At 46.3% G+C, this 19,081-nt stretch overlaps 1 protein-coding gene across 1 annotated transcript; it reads left to right on the top strand.

The window, feature by feature from the left end:
- The first annotated feature begins 701 nt into the window (after window positions 1-701).
- Window positions 702-17,864, top strand: CYP24A1 (cytochrome P450 family 24 subfamily A member 1). Its single transcript, XM_072801468.1, has 12 exons — window positions 702-1,387; window positions 1,569-1,759; window positions 2,965-3,058; window positions 4,921-5,017; window positions 7,239-7,330; window positions 7,979-8,090; window positions 9,530-9,675; window positions 13,038-13,204; window positions 14,325-14,403; window positions 14,882-15,079; window positions 15,174-15,293; window positions 16,403-17,864. Exons 1-11 carry the CDS (start codon window positions 1,130-1,132, stop codon window positions 15,282-15,284), a joined length of 1,545 nt encoding a protein of 514 aa, XP_072657569.1. The 5' UTR covers window positions 702-1,129; the 3' UTR covers window positions 15,285-15,293; window positions 16,403-17,864.
- The last annotated feature ends 1,217 nt before the right edge of the window (window positions 17,865-19,081 follow it).

Below are 19,081 nucleotides of genomic sequence, written 5' to 3'. Positions count from 1 at the left end.
CCCAGCCTCAAGGGCAAGCCACGCTCTCCCCGCGCGTTCCCTAACTACCCACAGGCCTACGGACCCTGCGGAGCGCTGACTACGGACGAGGCTCGGCGGTTGGCGCCTCGCCCGCTGTAACTCGTTACCTGGAGCAGCCAGGGACCAAGCCACGACGCCAACCGGCTCGCCTGGCCCACGTTCAGAGCCCCAGGTGAACCGCCCTCCTGGGGTGCATTTCGCTACGTCTCCAGCCCCCCACCCGGGGAGGCGCAGAGAGCCAACCCCGCTCCAAAAGGACTTCCGTCCGGGCTGGCAGGCGCTGGCTCCCGGGAGGCGCGCGGACCCCGGGCCCCCGGAGGCCGCCGGCTGCCTTCCCAGGGCCGCCCTCGGAGACCTCGCCCGCCCGGCAGCGCGATTGTGCAAGCGCCGGGCTGCAGCCGCGGCCGCCACTGCCGGCTCCTGCCCGCCGGGCCAGGGCGGGGAGCGCGCAGGGCGCACCCCCGGTGAACTCCCGCCCGGGGAGCAGCGCACCCGCCACCCGAAGGCCGGGCGCCCTCGCTCACCTCGCTGACTCCATCCTATTTCCACCCCCAGCCCTGCTCCCCCCGCCCCCCCGCCCCGGGTCCCGCGTCCCTCCCGCCCGGCCAGCCGGGGCCCGCTCCGCCCGACCCAGGGTGCTCATTGGCCACCCGGGGCCTGCCCCGTCCGCATAAATACATGGTCCCTGGGCATGGAGCATGGAGACGGATAGGTGGAGACCGCAGCGCCTCCCAGCATCTGTCGCCCCTCCTCGACACCTCCACTTGGCGGCTCCAGACCTGGACGGCAGCCGCGCGGACCCACAGGCGGGCCCGTATCCCTTCGCTTCCTCTTCCAAGAGACACCCAAGCCCCAGAGGCCCGCGCTCGGCCGGCACCCGCGCCCCGAGGCTGCCGTGCGGGGCAGCGCCGAGCATCCTTGCCGAGGTCCTTTCTTCTCCCGGTTCCCCTGCCGCCCGCTGCATCACACCTGCTGGCCCTCTTCGCCCCCGTCCCCCGCTCCCACCTCCCAGAATCGTCAAGCCCCCACATCCCGCCGGCGCCACTTGAGCAGAATCGCGTTTCCCGGTCCCCGCGCCCTCCCACGAGCCCGGTGTCCCCCGGCTGCCATGAGCTGCCCCATCGCCAAGAGCCGCTCGCTCGTCGCCCTCCTCCAGCAGCTGGGCCACCTGGGGCAGCCCCCCAGACCGGTGGCGTCGGCGGCGTGCGCACCCCCCCGGCCGCGGGAGGTGCCCCTGTGCCCGCCCGTGGAGCCGGGCGAGGCGCAGAACGCGGCCGCCCTGCCGGGCCCCACCAACTGGCCGCTGCTGGGCAGCCTGCTGGAGATTCTCTGGAAGGGGGGCCTCAAGAAACAGCACGACACGCTGGTAAATGCCTCGTCGCGCCCCCATTCCCTCTCCGCCCCCTGCGCTGGGCGAGGCGCGCGGCCCCGGGCGCACCGGGCGCTCCTGCGCGACGGCAGGTGCGGCCCCGGGGGGCGGGGAGCGGGGGGCGGGGGTGCGCCCGGGGCTGCGAGGGACGCGCGCCCACCTGGTCTGCCCGCCGCAGGCCGAGTACCACAAGAAGTACGGCAAGATCTTCCGCATGAAGCTGGGTTCCTTCGACTCGGTGCACCTGGGCTCGCCGTGCCTGCTGGAAGCGCTGTACCGCACGGAGAGCGCGCACCCGCAGCGGCTGGAGATCAAGCCCTGGAAGGCCTATCGCGACTATCGCGAGGAGGGCTACGGGCTGCTGATCCTGTGAGTCCAGGAGGCAGGCGGGGGGGAGGGTAGGGCGGGGTGGGGGGGCTCGGAGAGGGTTTCCAGCGGCCGTACCCACAGTACGCACGGGGGGACACGAAAGCCCCTTCCCGGAGCAGCCTCGGGCTCTTGCCTAGACCAGAGGGGGTTGAGAAGAACCCAACACCTGTGCTGTGCACCCAACACCTGCCTTCCCTCTGGCCCCTGGGCAGCGCCCTGCCTTTCCGCCAAAGAAAGACCCAAAGCTTTGTACAGATTGTGGTTTCAGACTCTTGGGCGGGCGAGGTTCGCAAGTCAGAGTGCCCGGCCAACGTATTCTATACGAATTATCCCTTCCCATCATCTCCAATCCCTTCTTGTGAGCGCAGACGCCAGAAAGCAACTTCTTTTGCTTCTGAGAGCTACCTTCCTTTCCGGAGGGGGATGGAGGGTTATGATCCAGGTCTAGTCAGAAAGGTGGGTCAGGGTCAGATTTTTTTTTTTTTTTTTAGATAGATAAAAGCCATAATGTGATGACATTTCTCTGCTTTTTAATTATTAGCGTCTGACAAGTTAGCACCCTTTCTTTTTTTACTCGCAAATCGTAATGCCAAATAGTGGTATTTTTCAGGATGTAATTACTGGAATCAGAAGCCACAGTGATGCATGATGCTTCATAGGCTGTGTGGTGCGATGGGGTGAGGGAAGAAGGTGGATGACTAGAACAGGCTTTTACAGCTCCAGTGAACCTCTGACTGTGTATTATTTGGAGGCAATGATAGAATTCTCGGATTGAGATGTTCTGTGAATGTGACTTTCAGCCCAAGTCAGTGGATTATTAGAGGAGACAAAATTTTTCTCAAACGGATCTGGGTTGCTGATGAAGGGGATGTTCGGGGCCCACTCTAACTGCTGAGAGTGGAGGCATCTGGCCTCCCAGGTCAGCCCCAGCAAGGGCACCTCAAAAGCCCTGAACCCAGGTTACCTGCCTGGACGTCACCCCCCTAGTGTAATCTTTGGCCAGAAGGAGAGGTGACTTTTTCACTCTGTTGTCAAACCAGGCCCAAATATTCCAACGCTGACATTCTCTGGGTAGTTCTTGGCACGATTCTCAGCGTCCACTTGATTCTATAGTTCACACAGTTGCAGAGCTGGAGATGTCTGTGCCTCTCCCTTCTTTTCCTGTTGATTTGCTCTGAGTGTAATTAATTCTGCTTCGCTCCCAGGGAAGGAGAAGACTGGCAGAGGGTCCGGAGTGCTTTTCAGAAAAAACTAATGAAACCAGTAGAAATTATGAAGCTGGACAACAAAATCAATGAGGTTCGCAGGCTGGGAACAGCTTTCCTGGGTCTCCTGGGGAGGGAGGGATGTTTATGAAGCTTCATGTCATGGCTACAGAGTACAGGCAACCTGGATGGTTCGGGAGTCTTCCTTTTCTCCCTACTCCTCTCCACATCCTCCTCCCCCAAGCCCTTATTCCTCCTTCCTTCACTTTCTTGTAAACAATATCCCAATGAAGGAATGATTATAAGCAGAGACTTTGGTATTTCACAGTCTTGGATTGGAACCTCAGCCTCCACCCCCTAGCTCTGTGACCTGACTATACCTTTAATTTCCCTAAGCTTCACTTTATCAATCTATGAACTGGGCACGCCACAAATTTGCTGGCAGGAATAAGTGAGATAATGCTTATAAAATTCCTAGATCACACACACACACAAAAATTCCTAGGTCGTGACATTTGAGCTGGGTTTTGCAGGATGAATAGGAGTCTTCAAGCCAGAGAAGGTGGAGAAAGGCATTCAGGCAGAGAGAATAGCCTGCGGCAGATAGGGAGGCATGACATAGCGTAGTGCGTTCAGAGAATAGTACATTCAGTGCAGCCGAGGGGAGGCTTTCTCTGAAATAATGCTGGACAGAGGGCGGGCCTTCCCAAGATTTTTGTACCATGATAAGTCATTTAGACATTATCCTTTAGTCAACACAGGGCCAAAGAGGGAAGGATTTAAGCATACAGTATTCTCTTTACTCCCAATCACTTTGGGTGTTTTGAACTGAACCCGGACCAGAGAGGATCATATAGGTGCAAGATTGCAAACCCAGAAGGTTTCAAAGGCCAGGAAATTAATATAAATGTGTAAGGAAGGCCTAGCAGGGATTTTAGCAAACAACAGTGCATGCCCTTTCTAGAAGGGACAGCTGCCCCAGCTGCAATAAACAACTGCCATGTGGGAATGCAGACTCAGTGTCTCCAGATTATGTCATAATCATTATTACTATTGATAAGTAGTGAAAATTCCATAAGTTTATGTGAAATTTCTGGATTTTTTTTTTTATGGTAACAAATTCAGAGTCCTTCTTAACGCACTATGTGGACAAGCTCAGAATGCCCATTGGTCACACGGATGGGTTTGTGGTCATACATGCCTTGTTGCAGGTCCCAGCATGGTCACTTTCCAGTTAGGTGTTAGAGGGTGAGCTCCTTAGCCCTGCTCGAAGCCCTTCTCGCCTCTGTTACAGAGGAAATGGGAGTAATGACAGTACTTTCTACCTCACCGGGTTGTTGTGAGGATCGGCTAAGATAATACCCGACGTGCAGTGCTTGGTACTATACAAGCCTTGTTAAAAGTGAGGCATTAGTCATCTAAAACCCTGATTTGGGCAGCTGGCATCTAGAGGCCTTCTATAACTTGTCCCAGGGCACAGAGCTATTTAGTGAAGGAGCCGTGTCCTAAATTTGCAGATTTTTCTGCTGCCAAGTCCCAAGTGCTTAACAAAATACCAACCAGTAAGGAGATGCTCGCTGGCGCATTATGGAAGCAGCAAACCTCATAGTGCTTGGCATGTGCCAGCAGGGACACTTGGCTCATTCCTCCTTCATGGTTTATTCCCTATTCTGATTAGAAGAGATGTTTTCCTTTTCTTAAATTTAGATCAAAAGCTGAAACCTAAGCTTTAGGGTGGTTTCGGGGAAAAGCTGAGAAAATAACCCTGGGCCGAGGTTGTTAGGGCAGAAGGTGAGCCCCCGGGGGGAATATATAATTACTGTTGCTTCAGAATGAATAACATCACGGGCAGTGAATACACAGGGTAACAAAACCTGAAGTTAGCTTACTGAGCTTTTAAACTTTTGTTTTCCTTCAATGACTGCAATGTGTCTGTTGTGGTTTCTCTCTTTTAAGGTCTTGGCTGATTTTATGGGGAGAATAGATGAGCTCTGTGATGAGCGAGGCCGCATTGAAGACTTATACAGTGAACTGAACAAATGGTCATTTGAAAGTAAGTCGTCCTCACAGTCTTGTTCGTTTGATTCGCAAGTGGCTCTGTCGATAACTCTTCTAAAATCCTATACTGTCGCTGACAAACCAGGGCCATTCAGGCAGTCTTTTCAAGCTTTTGGGCACTCATGCTTTGCACTATGGGTTGCTTATGTAGTCATTCAACAGACGTTTATTGAACACCGACTATGTGCCTAGCACCGTGCTCGATATTAGGGACACAGCAGTGGATAAAACAGGCGATGCCCATGTTCCCACGGAGCTTAGAGTCTAGTGGGGTTGACAGTCAACAAGTAAACACGCTTTAAGAGATACATGACCCAGGGGTCAGGGATTCAAGAAAGAACCCAAGCGCCTAGATGAGGCAAGTCTGCTTTGAGAAGGAGACAATTGAGGTGAGGTCTGAAGCAACAAGCCACAGGGCATCTGTGGGGAGATTGTTCCAGACCTTGGAGACGGGAAGGGCAAATACCCCCGACATGGAAGCATGAGCGATGTCTCTGCAGTTTCAAGGATGCTGGTGTGAGTGGATGATAGGGAAAGGGAAAGAGGGGCTGAGGAAGACCAAGCCAGGGGCTGTAAGGTTCTGGCCAGATCTTGAGCTTTTAGTTTGAGTCAGATGGGGAGCCACGGAGGGTTCCAGACAGAAGGCAGGGGGATGATCCCTTTCTTTGTGGAGCACTCCAGGAACAAAAAGCAGAGCTCCGCCTGGACCGGAATGCTGCTTGGGGATGCAGGCAGGGAAGCAGTTTCAAAAGAATAGGTAAGGCTGAAACCTACTGACTGAGGAGGTTCGAGGCTGTGGGAGACTCTGAGAGAGCTACCTCAGCTGAGCTTGGTCAGGTGGTGCTTCATGGGGTGGCGAATACCTGCTGAGGCCCGGCAGAGGAGTAGGAGGTCGCCGGGGGAAGGCCAATGACGGAGCAGAGAAGATTCTATTGAAGGAACAGAAAGGTGTTTAAAAAGACTGGAGCATGTCCTACAAGGGAGGGGTCCTCTGTTGAGGGCAGAGGATATGAGGAAGGCAGTGACCAACACCTGTAGACCAGGGATGGGAATTCGGTTCTGAGCTTGGGAGTACCTGGGAGGTACTCCCAGGACAGTGGCTTGGATGGATTTGCTGGAAGGATCACTCTGGCTGCTGATGTGAGGGACTGGAGAGGGCACCACAGGCTGGAAGCTTTTACTGTGATCTGTCCCTCCGTCAGCTCAGCCTCACTTTAAAGATAGCGACCCTTCGCCTAACTTAGCACATTCGAAAGCGCCACGCGAAGGAGAAACCCACAGAAGGTGGTAAAGGAAAGGAGAGAAGCATAAAGTGAAGGAGTGATTACGGAGGAGAAAGGAAGTGTATGCTTTGGAAATTGTCCACTGGAAATACCCAAATGAAGACATATCAAATGCGTGTCTTTGCAAGTCAAAGAAGATCTGACTATGATGGTTTAAAAATTATTGTCCAGCATTATGAGAAGTCTGGAGGCGGGCGGTCCACAGCTGGCACTCAGCAGTGTCACTGGGGGCTCTATCCTTTGCTCATCCATCCTTAGCTTGTTGGCTTGTTGTGAAATGGTTACAGCCCCTCCTGGTCTCACCTCCGCATTCTAGGCAAGAACCGGAAGGAAAGAGGGAAGAGCTCAGTCAGCTGCACTTGCCCCTTTTATCAAGAAAGCAAAAGAGTATTCCCCTTAAATACCCTCACTGGCCAGACTGGGGCCATGTCAGGTGGGAGCTGCTACAGAAAGCCTGGGGAATCAGGGAACAGGATTGTCACCAGAGTGTTAGAGCAATCCAGATTTATTGCCTGAGAACGGATACATTGACACTCTCAAATCGGGGTCCTCTTAGAGAAGAATTTGGGGAGAATGAGTATTGGGTAGGCCATTAACAGTATCTACTATACATGACATCAATGATAAACTGTGACAAAAGCAAGGCATTGGCAGGAGATATTCATTCGTGTATAAACTGGCAATATTTTCACTCTGGCTTTTCTGACCAGGAGGTTCTGCAGGGGATGGGGCATTGGACATGGAGACAACTTCTAGAAAGTGAGGAGAGTATCATGCCCCCCTTGCTCTCAGCCTTTTTGCCTTCCCTCTCTTCCTAAAAAAAAAAGGTTTTGACCTTGAGTTTGCTAAAGAAAGAATCGAGCCTTTAATGGCCAGCTACTTGTAGACTCCAGTGCTGCTGTGATGTTAACTGTTGATTATTTTAAATGACAGGCATCTGCCTTGTGCTCTATGAGAAGAGATTTGGACTCCTTCGGAAGAATGCGGGGGATGAAGCTCTGAACTTCATCATGGCCATCAAAACAGTAAGCATCCCCTTGAGGAGAGCGATTTTCCTGATTTATAGAACTTAACAACCATAACTTAACAACCAAACTCCTGTTTCCCCAGGAGTGGCACAGCCCTCCCCCCCCCCATTTTATTGCACTAGTTAAGGGTTCGGCTCCAGGTGTCACGTGTTTGCACGTACGTATGTGCATGTATGCTCATAAACCAGGAGCACGCCACCTCATTGTTTAGGCAACTTCAAGTAGGTGTTTCAATTAAAGGTCAGTCAATTAAAATACTATTTGAAAAAGAGTCTGAAAATTTTCCAGGGTAGTATTTTTGAATCGTTTAGATCACATGTGGATGTCATAGATGCTGTGAAACTGGTGTAGAAATGGCTGAAGTTGGGAAATTAATGCAAATTGAAGTCGATATGAAAGTGATGGTTTTCCTTTTTTCTACATTTAAAAAAATTTTTAGGTCATAAGATCAAACTTTTTTTTATTAAACACAGCCAGTGGAAGGTCATCCCAAAGACCATTTTGATTGTGCCATTGGGGCTGGGGAGGGTTCTGCTTCCAGGATTGGAGGCTTTTGTGGAAGCGTGGAGAATGCTCCTCTTGAGGGTGACAGTTGTCTTTGAGAGAGGTAGATACCAGAATGAAAAGTCATTGTGTTCCTCACAGATGATGAGTACGTTCGGGAGGATGATGGTAACCCCGGTCGAGCTGCACAAGAGCCTCAATACCAAGGTGTGGCAGGCCCACACGCTGGCCTGGGACACTATTTTCAAATCAGGTAACCTGGCCACACACCACGACCCCCAGCAGCCCTATCTCTGGAGCTGCTGGCAGAAGGCTGGAATGATCTTCTTGGCCTGACGACCTTGATCCTTTGATAGAGTTGCTCCTCCTGATCGTTTCAGGCTTCGTAAACACGAGTTTAGAATCACCCTGGCATAGACAGATTCTAAGGAAAAGACAGCTTTGTGTCATCTTTGGGAGCTGGAAGTGGTTAAAAGCAAGAGCTTTGGAGTCAGAGATGGAGAGACTCAAACTCCACCTCTGTCATTGGTGCAGCAGGTTGACCAGAGGTGCTATATCTCTTTCAACCTCAGTAGTCTTGTCCCTAAAATGGGATAACAACAACAATAATAATACTTCCCTCAATGCCACTGCTTGTAGGTCTAATCTAGATAATGTAAAAACCTGGCTTATCTCAATACCCAATGGATCAGGCTATTTCTGCTACAATATGTGGGGAATATTGGTGCTATGAGTATTGTTCTGTGAGTATATATACTTACCAATACGTACTAAGAGGAAGATCCATAGCATGTCACACCATGTCATATATTTTATACATACACATAAAATGTAAAATAGGTCCTTCTATTAGCCCTGAGTGACTGCACTAAAGCACGAAGAATTAATTTGTCGGGATTACATGCTAGGTGATGGTGAAGCCGGGGTTGGAAGCCAGACAGAAGGGCTCCCAGAGCTAAGCTCTAACTGCTGTACTGCTTTCGCTCATCATTATTACTGTCATCCTCACCATTATTATTATTCTGGTGGTGGCTTGCATAGTGGGTTGAAACGAAGGGATACATGCCTAGGATGCTCTTTACAAGCATTGGAAATTTCTGCTATTATTGTCAGCAGGCACAGCACTACACCTGAGTGTGTGTGTGCATGTGTGTTTATGCTTGAAAACATTGGGGGAGGCTCTCTTCTCCTCGATGGCCCAGCTTCGGGAGCCAAGTCCCACACTGCCTGTATTAGTGAACAAGCCAGCAAGATGACTGGATCTAGGTGCCAGTTCTGATTCTGAGAGTGGACCCAAATTCCATCTCTGTCTCATGATGATCTCTTCCAAACTCTAAGCTCTTACTACTCAAAATGTGATGTGCAGAGCAGCAGCAGCAGCCACCGCAGCAGGAGCCTGTTGGAAATGCAGGTTCCCAGGCCTGCCCTAGACCCCCGAATCAGAATCTGCATTTTAGCAAGATGCCTGGGTGATTCTTTGGCATGTTAAAGTTTGAGGAGCCCTGCTCTTGTGGGTGCTGATCAGTCCTTAGTGACTTAATGACAAGGCAACGTTAGCTCATTGAGCAAATTGTCAGTGTCCCCAAAAAGGCCCTTTAGTGTCACCGGGAGGATTTTTACCAGGGGCTCTCTTGCATTCTTTCTCCTCCTAATCTTCCCCTGACTTCCTTCCTCTCTTCTCTTCTCCAATAGTCAAATCTTGTATCGACAACCGCTTAGAGAAATATTCTGAGCAGCCCAGCACGGATTTCCTCTGTGATATTTATCACCACAATCAGCTTTCCAAGAAAGAATTATATGCGGCTGTCACGGAGCTCCAGCTGGCTGCCGTAGAAACGGTAAGCGTGGGCCTGAGGTTAGTTCACTGAACGAACAGGCTGGGAAATCTTTTTCATGATGAATTGTAAATAGTCATTCATCTCATTCATTCCACAAGGATGATCTGAACACTGGTTCAGCAAAAATAAAAAGTCTCGTACGAGATGCTGCAAAAGACTCAGGGCCTAGCCTCGGTCTTTAAAGGTATGATAGGAGGTGAATTCATGTGCTCTGGAGGGAGGGAATCAAATGCCATGCCAGATACACAAGCTGCTAGGGGAGTTCAGAGGCGATAAATCCCACACCACAGAAGGATAGATAATCTAGATTTTAAAAAATAGAGTAAGTTCTAAGAGGTTGTGCATGTTACCCCAAAGTGCCTGACTGTGGTTGTTACTCTAATAATATTGGAACGCTCTCTGCCAGTCCAATTATTTTTTTCTGATTAAAAGCATAAACATAGTGAGTTAGGGAAAACTTGACTTCAACTTGCATGAAACAACCACTTTTAAATACCAAAATTCTTGGGGCACCTGGGTGGCTCAGTGGTTGAGCATCTGCCTTTGGCTCAGGTCGTGATCCTGGAGTCCTGGGATCAAGTCCCACATCGGGCTCCCTATGGGGAGCCTGCTTCTCCCTCTACCTATGTCTCTGCCTCTCTCTGTGTGTCTCTCATGAATAAATAAATAAAATCTTTTAAAAAATAAATGCCAAAATTCTCTCCCCATTGTGCCTAATATTCATGGTAGGTACACCATCCAGCCAGACTCCAAACCCAAATTCTGACAGGTGTTCAGGTTTAATTGTCTTCGATGCAGTCTTGGCCCTACCCCTGCAGGATGCATATTAATATTCCTCATGGCTCACCATTGCATACACCTATAATCTCTAACAAGAATGTGTCCCAGTTCGTTTCATTTCCATGTTTCCCCTTCTTTAGTGTTTCTCTTCCAAAGAAAAAGTAGAGTTTTCTCCATCTTAGGGAAACAGCAGGGTTATAATTTCTCCTCGTGCTCCAGCAGGCTGTTGAAGAATTCATTTTGCTCACTGTCAAACTGCATGACTTAACCTAAGAGGCTCCTTAAAGTGATAAAAATAAAGCTTCATCCATTATCTTTTGTTTTCAGCTGGAATGAGAGCTCCATAAGGGTGATGATTGGGTTTGTGCCCTGTTGGGTTCCTAGGATGTAGAATAGTACTTGGCACAAAGTAGGTGCTCAGCGAATACTTGATGAATAAATGAAAGGATTCAGGAACTACTGAAGGCCTACTATGTGCCAGGCACTATTCCAGATGCTTGAGGGACCACCATGAACCAGAGAACAACGTCTCAGCCTTCATGGAACTTAACTGCTGGGAGGGAAGACCAACCAGAGACCCGTAAACACACAAATACATGTGATCATTTCAGATAGTGGTAGGAGACATGGGGGAAACCATCAGAGAGATGGGAGAGAAGGAGATGGGGCTGGGTGGGGGCCGGGGTCTCTCTCTGAGGAAGTGATCCTGGAGCCCGCTGAATCGGTGAGAGCGAGCCAGCCAGCCAGGGGAAGTCTGGGGGAAGAGCTCTCCAGGTAGAGGGAACAGCATGTGCAAGGACCTTGGAGCAGAAAGAGGGTGGGAGCTGGAGACCTAGTAAATGTGGTCAGGTTGACATTGGTGAAGGCAAGGGGCCCTGTGAACCAGAAGCCTTAGTAAGGCTTAGTAAGCCATTTGGATTTTATGACACCTGTGATGGAAGACCCTTGGGGTATTATAAGCAAGAGAGTAGCCTGATCAGATTGATGATTTGAGAAGAGGCCTCTGGCAGGTGGGGTGGAAGATGGAGCTAGAAGAGGAAATGTGGACGCAGGGAGGCCAGCTACAAGAGGGAGCTCCTCCACGGAGGTCAGGCCGGTTACTTAGGGCCTGTAAGGTTTCCCAGGCCACTCTCACTCCTGCCGTTACCCTAAAAGGCCCAGGCTGTCTTACAAGGCTCTGGCGAAAGCGCCAGTCATCTGCCTTTTGGAAACTCTATTTGGTACTTGCGGTAAGGGACCCGCTGATATGGTTAAATGTTTCTTTTTTGGTCCTGGCAGTTCTGGAAGTCACTTTTGGAAAATCAGAGAAGTTTGAAAGTGTATCTAATTTGGTGGCTACGCCCTCTTCCTGTTTTGTAAATTGGACTCTTGTAATGCCACAGTTTATTTGCAGCTGAAGCTGCCAGTCCTCTGACATGAAGAAGCCTGCCTTGGAGGCACCTTCTTCCCAAAATAGTAAATGCCATTGGCCCCGAATCGTCTTGCACTTTGCTCGCTTATGTGAGTGGCACATGGCACTTAGCAAAAGCGTCTTCGTGTCTGCAATGACCATTTTTACAGGAATATTTGGCTTACATTAGCTTAAAAAAAAAAAAGGCCTAAAAACAAATACATATGACTACCAGTGGTGAATATGATGAAGCTAAAAGCGAGGCTGTCTGTTTCAGCCAATATTTTTTCTCTTCTTGTTGCCTTTGGAAAGGAAGTAAAGCATGCCACTTAAAAGACCATGAGCCTTTGTCAGAAACTGTGGCTGGTTCCTTGAAATATTCAACTCACAGTTAGAATTTCTTATTTTGGTGTTGGCACCCTCCCGCAAGCGTTCTTTGCCTGTGGCTGAAACCCAGGGTTTGATAGGTAATGCATTTTCATTTTTGTTGTAACTTTTTAGGGGGTGTCCCCCCCCAAAAAAAAACCCTCTCTTCTAAATCCCAGAAATGCAGCTTCTTGTGCGTTTGCACTATAAAATTAAAAAGAAAAAAATCTCATTAGCAACGCTGACGGGATCTCCATCCCTCTCTCCCACCCAAGTATTCTATCCATTTTCTACATTGAATAATTTTTAATTCGATGCTTTTTTATTTTGAGATAATTATAGATTCACATGCAGGTCTAAGGAAAAATAGAGAAGGGTCCAAGGATCCTTCCCTCGGTTTCTCCCAGTGGTAACATCTTGCAATAATACAACCTTATCCAAAAAAAAAAAAAAAAAAACACACACACATCTTATCACAACCTGGAAGTTGACACAGATACAATCCCAACCAGCTTGCTTTTCCTTCACCTGCTCTACATGGTTCATTTGTGTTCAAACAATTTTTGTATGTCAAATTGTAAGTGTCCTAATGCAGCTGATTATTTAAAAGAGTCTACGTGGATTAAGCTATCCTTAATTGTCATTATTTTATAAAATAAATCTCACTTTTCATATACTGTATTTGTGTAGCGCACAGCAAATAAGGACACATGAAAAAGTCTCACTAATACATTTGCAGAGCAAGGTGGGAGGCATCAGCTTTTGTTCCGCTTATGACAGTTTGTTTATTTGCAGAAACTCAAGTTCATGTCCACTTGCCTTTCAGACGGCAAACAGCCTAATGTGGATTCTCTACAATTTATCCCGTAATCCCCATGTGCAACAAAAGCTTCTTAAGGAAATTCAGAGGGTATTGCCTGAGAATCAGATGCCCCGGGCAGAGGATTTGAGGAATATGCCATATTTAAAAGCCTGTCTCAAAGAATCTATGAGGTGAGAACACTTGCCTAAGCCAACATGAATATGCTGGGAAGCATAAATACACAATGAGGGGTCTCCAGGCCCACAGATGGCACCTATAGTTGACTTAGAAACATTTATCAAATTGCAAAAAAAAAAAAAAAAAAAAAAAAGCCTTGGGGCCATGTTCTTTTTCTTTTTTCTGTTCTTTCTTTCTTTCTTTTTTTTTTTTTCCATATTCTTTTTCTATTATTCATTCCCTAAAGTGTTTGGGCAAATTCTACTAAATCTCTGAAAAGTCAGTGTCCTCCCCTTTCAATCAGTAATAATAATAGTCAGTAATAATAATAGTCTAATGAATGCTATAAACTCTAAGATTAGGGGCATAACTGAAGAATATGAGAAGTTCAGCAAGAAAACCGTATTATTATTATTATTATTTGATAAGACAAAGAGACATCTTTGTTTTTGAGCCTCTGGTATAAAATGTCCTTGAAAATTCTTTTTACACCCTTTTTGGAAAACCAAACTCACAACATTTCAGCATTCGGAAAGAAAGAGCTTTCACTTCAGGAAGGGCAGATAGGAGAAACCTAGAACAAAAGTCAAGCTTCGGAGTGACATGGGAAACACACACATTTGAAGTCCAGGATGAAACAGGAGAAAACCCCTATTGACAGCCACTCAGCAGTTCCTGGGTGGGGCGGGGGGCGGGGGTGTGGGGAGGGTAACAAACACAATAAGGAATAAAAACAGGAGGTATAAATATCAGGAAGAAAAGACAGAGATTCTTGGGACACCTGGGAGGTCAGTTGGTTAGGTGTCCGACCCTTGATTTCAGCTCAAGTCATAATCTCAGGGTTGTGAGATCAGGCATGGAGCCCACTTGAGATTCTTTCTCTTTGCCCCTCCCTCCCTCCTAAAATAAAATAAAATAAAATAAAATAAAATAAAATAAAATAAAATAAAATAAAATAAAACTTTCTTTAAAAAAAAGAGAGACAGAACTTCTTTATGAGAGTTGCGATCCTGCTTTTTTGAGTATGAACTTATGCAGGAATTACTTATTTAACCAGTATCTGCATTCCCATTGATATTTGATCTAGAAATTGGTCTGTGCTCACCTCTATGTCTTTAATTTTGTTTGTTCTAGGCTTACCCCAAGTGTGCCATTTACAACTCGGACTCTTGACAAGGAAACGGTTCTGGGTGAATATGCTTTGCCCAAAGGAGTAAGTAGGATTTGTGCAACCTGTACCTTATAGAGCTTTGAAAGATACACTTTCCAAATATTCATCAGATGTCCATGAACACTTTTCCTCAGAAAGCGTCACTTTGGAAATATGTGTATTTTAATATATAGCTGACATGTTGCATTGTATGGTGTTTGGATTAATGGTTTGGGGAAAAAGAGACCTAGGTTCAAGCATAGCCTTGAGTGAGTTGCATAACTTTTGTGAGGTTGAGCTTTCTCATCTGTAAAATGGTGATAATAACGGAACCTCTCACATAGGGTTGTGTGGGAATGTGACGCAAAATCTTAAAGTTCTTTCCCTATATATTACCTGGTATATTTCTAGTACTAAACACAGGCTGGCAATCATCATATTATACTTTTACATTTGTAAGGTGATCGCTTGTGTGAATCTTGCTGTTCAAATGTTTTCTTCTAGTTATTTTAAGTGCTTTTGTGTTTCTGTGTATTTGTAGACAGTATTGATGCTAAATACCCAGGTGTTGGGATCCAATGAAGAAAATTTTAAAGATTCAAGTCAGTTTAGGCCCGAACGATGGCTTCAGGAGAAGAAAAAGATTAATCCTTTTGCACATCTTCCATTTGGCATCGGGAAAAGAATGTGCATTGGTCGCCGACTAGCCGAGCTCCAGCTCCACTTGGCTCTCTGCTGGGTAAAACTCTGATTTCTGCAGTTGTGCTCTGTGGCATTCCACAAGGCAGGAAAAGAGGGGGTAATTCTGTCTCTTTTGTGCATGTGTGTTCCAGATCATCCGCAAATATGACATCGTGGCCACGGACCACGAGCCTGTGGAGATGCTGCACCTGGGCATCCTGGTGCCCAGCCGGGAGCTCCCCATCGCTTTCCGCCAGCGGTAAGAGCCTCAGGTAAGCATCTGGGGTGCAGTGGATGACCAAGGGGGGGTCTGAGCTCAGAAGTCAGCCAGACTCGGGTTTGAATCCCTGCTCACCACTGATTGGCTGGGTGACCTTGAGCACATTCTTAACCTTTCCACCTCCCATTTTGTTTTATCATTTGTAAAATGGGGACCAAAATCTTATCTCTCTAAAAAACTGATATGATACTAAATACTTAGCTGGATCTTGGCATCAATTAAGTGCTCGGATAATCACACATAAGACACCATGTGATTATCAAGGGTGGACAAACTTTTTCTGTAAAGGGCCAGTTGGCAAATATTTTAGGCTTTGCTGGCCATGAGATCTGTCCCACATCCACTTGACTCTTCCTTGTAACTTGAAAGCAGCCTTACAGGATTCATCAACAAACTGGTGATGTTTGTTTTCTATTGCGATAACAAATTACTAAAACACATTACTTACCTGTTACTAAAACTTTTATTGCATAATAAATTTATTATCTTGACAGTTTTTTTAGGTCAGGAATCTGACCTAGCTCTTACCAGGCTTAAGTCAAGGTGTTAGCAGGGCTATATTCCTTTCTGGAGGTCCTAGGGGAGAGTCTATTCTTTTACTAATTTGGGTTGTTGGCAGAATTTAGTTTCTTATGGTTGTAGGACTGAGGTCCCTAATTTTCCTGCTAACAACTAAGAGCTAGTCCCAGCTTCTAGAAGCCACCTACATTCCTTGGTTCATGACCTCTTCCTCCATCTTCAAAGCTAGCCAGAATGACCTGAGTCCCTCTCTGGGCTTCGAATCTTTCCTCCTTCTGCCATTCAGAATAATCTTCCCATCTCAAGGTCCATAAACTTAAATACATTTGCAAAGTTCCTTTTACCATGCAATTCACAGGCTCTGGAAATTAGAGCCTAGATGTTTTCTTAGGGCCATTATTCTGCCTACCACAACTGTACCAATAAAACTTTATTAATAAATACAGGTGGTAGGCCTTATTTGACCACAGGGCTTTGGCTCACTGACCTTTGGAATGTAAGTGTATATGTTTACTAGCCTGTGTTAAATACTGTTCAATTATATTTCTTTAATATATAATTGTGATTTACTTTATTTTCCAGGATTTTTTTTTTACCATGACCAAGAGCAACAATTTTTACCCTCCAATAAGAATGTGCTCATTGCTTCTGCGTTACTGGAAAGCAAACTTCAAAGACCAGAACATGAAACAGCACATGAAGAACAGTTAGATCCAGGTGTTTATACTCTTTCTTCAGTACAATTGTTCTAGAAGGCACTATCTGTGTAGGTGATGGTACTTAATAAGATTATATCTTACTCAGGAAAGCAGATTGAGTGTTTGAATACAAGGTGCTCTACAGGGTATACTGCTGGCTTACTTGAACCAATGTTAGCACCATCTTGGCTACATAGATTTACTAACAATCCTGTTTTCTCTTGCATCTTCCATGACATGGCAGGGAAGCTGGGCATTCATCAGTCCAGTAAAAGTCACTAAATGTACCTGTCCCTGCCCTACCTTATTCACTGCTTGGTTCTTTACTTCTCAAAAGTAAGTTTACATCTCACAATGAAAGACCTATGGTATGGCAGCTAAATTGTCTGTGGCTTGAGGTCATAGTGACAGTCCATTTATTGTAACTCTGTTTAACCTAATATCTGGGAAAATACTTGTTTATAATGAAAGTGAAGCTAAATGTTAAAATTATGAGGTCTCTGTGAAACTGCATTTCTCCTGTTTTGAGACTATAGCATTATTGGGAAACTCGAGAATAACTCTATTTTAAGAAGTGCTTTGATGAAGTCAGAACTTCTTATCTAAGAATACCTTAATGATTCACTGTGGCATTTTTTATGTCAAAAGATCCTGAAATTATTTATTTAGCTAATGGATTTCCTCTATGGCATTAAGAAGTAGATCAGTAGCTTTTAAATTTTGTATGTGTGCATGTGGGTGTAATGTAATGACAAGTTGCTTAGATCATCTTGAAATATATATATATATATATTTCTTATTTAGGATCTGATTTATATCTGATTTAGAATCTATGATTTAGGACAATGTCCTAAAGTCCAGTTACAGTTTAAAAATATTCAGTGATTTCCCATGCTTTAATTTCCCCCTTTGTAGGATAAAACAGTAGGAAAGTGGGCACTATAGATTAACTGTATAAACCATATTATGTGATTTGAACTCTTTGAGAAAATACAGAGTCATGGTAGAAAATGCATAGAGTTTTGTACAGTACTTAAAACTTTGGAAAAAAATTGTTTACACACTGTTTATTTTTACATATGTTTACTTCTATTTTTCCTAAAAATATACTATATGTTTCTGTATATTTGATAAAGATTTCCCTTTTTAGGTTATATCTTTAGAGTATTTCAGAAGTATACATTTATATCATTCTATTTGAATGAATATGTACATATCACTAAAACAGGTGCATGGTTTCTCCCTACTGTGAAATTAATTTTAGAATCACAAAGCCACATGTGTTGTCAGATCTCATCTATTGTCTTAGAATTCTCTGAAAATAAAAGTTTTGAAATATTCGGGAACTGTTGCCTCTTCATTGCATTTGTTACATCAAAATTTAAAATTTGCAACTTTGTCTCACTAGAAAACTTTTTCTTGTGGCCATTTTACAAGCCCGGTATCATGAAATCTGCTCTTACAAAAAGCTGGACTTCCCTAAGTTTTACAGGAAGATGATCATTCGAGTGGCAAAATAACTTTCCATTTTCTTGCTGTTTAAATTTTTTTTATTTTTTATTATTTTTTTTTTGTTTAAATATTTTTCAAGCCCATTTAGTACCAGCTGAACCACCACCTCCCTCCAGATGAGCACAGAAACTCCCAGCTGATCTCGAGTCTGTTCTTTGCACCCTGGCCATTTTGGCCTTCTCAAAATCCAAACCCGATTGTCTCATCCCTGCTTCTGTGGTATCCCGTTGCTTTTATGTAAAGATCCAATTTCTGAAGCCAGACGTCAACATCCTGGAAAATATGGCCCCACTGAACCACAGGCCTCAGCCCACATCATCCACACCCGATGCCTCCAGACCCCACCACACTGGCTTCTGCCTTCCAGTTTCTTTGATTCCTTCAACATTATTGGCCCACAAGGCTGTGCACCTGTGGTCCCTCCTCCTACCATCTTCCCTCCTAGCACATTCCTTCTTTACCTGTTCTTCTCCCATGCACCAGTCAGAGCCCAGCTCAAGCCTCCTGCAGGATGGCCGAGATGCCCTAAGGCTGGCCTTGGCATCGAGGTTCATTCAGGAAGTGATTCCAGATGAGACCGTGAGGGACTGAGGGCCACAGGGTAGAGAGAGGAGCCAAAGGAGGTGCGATGTGGGGGGGCACTCCAGCCTCAGTCTGATCCCCTGGGGTGACCTAGGCATGTAGCTTACAGAATGGTTGGTGTGATCTCCTCATGACGTCACTCTTCAGGCTGCACCTTGCAGGTGTCCTCTTCAGGTATCTCTAGCTCTTCGTGATGCCTACACCGAGTGGCTTATAGAAGTCCAGATTCAACCTGTTGGTAGGAGTCATGCCAAGTCATAAAACCTCTCCTTTCAGGCCTGGTTGGTTACTGTAAAGTATGGTGCTTGTCACAGGGTGAATGTAACTCAGATCCACCATGATGGTCACTGATAACACATACTGTTCAGTGCCGGTGGCCCTTAAACTACATCTTCTCCAGTCCCTTTTCTGTCTACCTGGAGGCCAACTCAAGTCTTCAACTTGAACAAAAGTCTAATGGATGCTTATA

Source organism: Canis lupus, chromosome 26 (genome assembly GCF_048164855.1).
Source record: "Canis lupus baileyi chromosome 26, mCanLup2.hap1, whole genome shotgun sequence".
NCBI classification, from domain to species: domain Eukaryota; kingdom Metazoa; phylum Chordata; class Mammalia; order Carnivora; family Canidae; genus Canis; species Canis lupus.
This window is presented reverse-complemented; position numbering and strand designations above follow the sequence as displayed.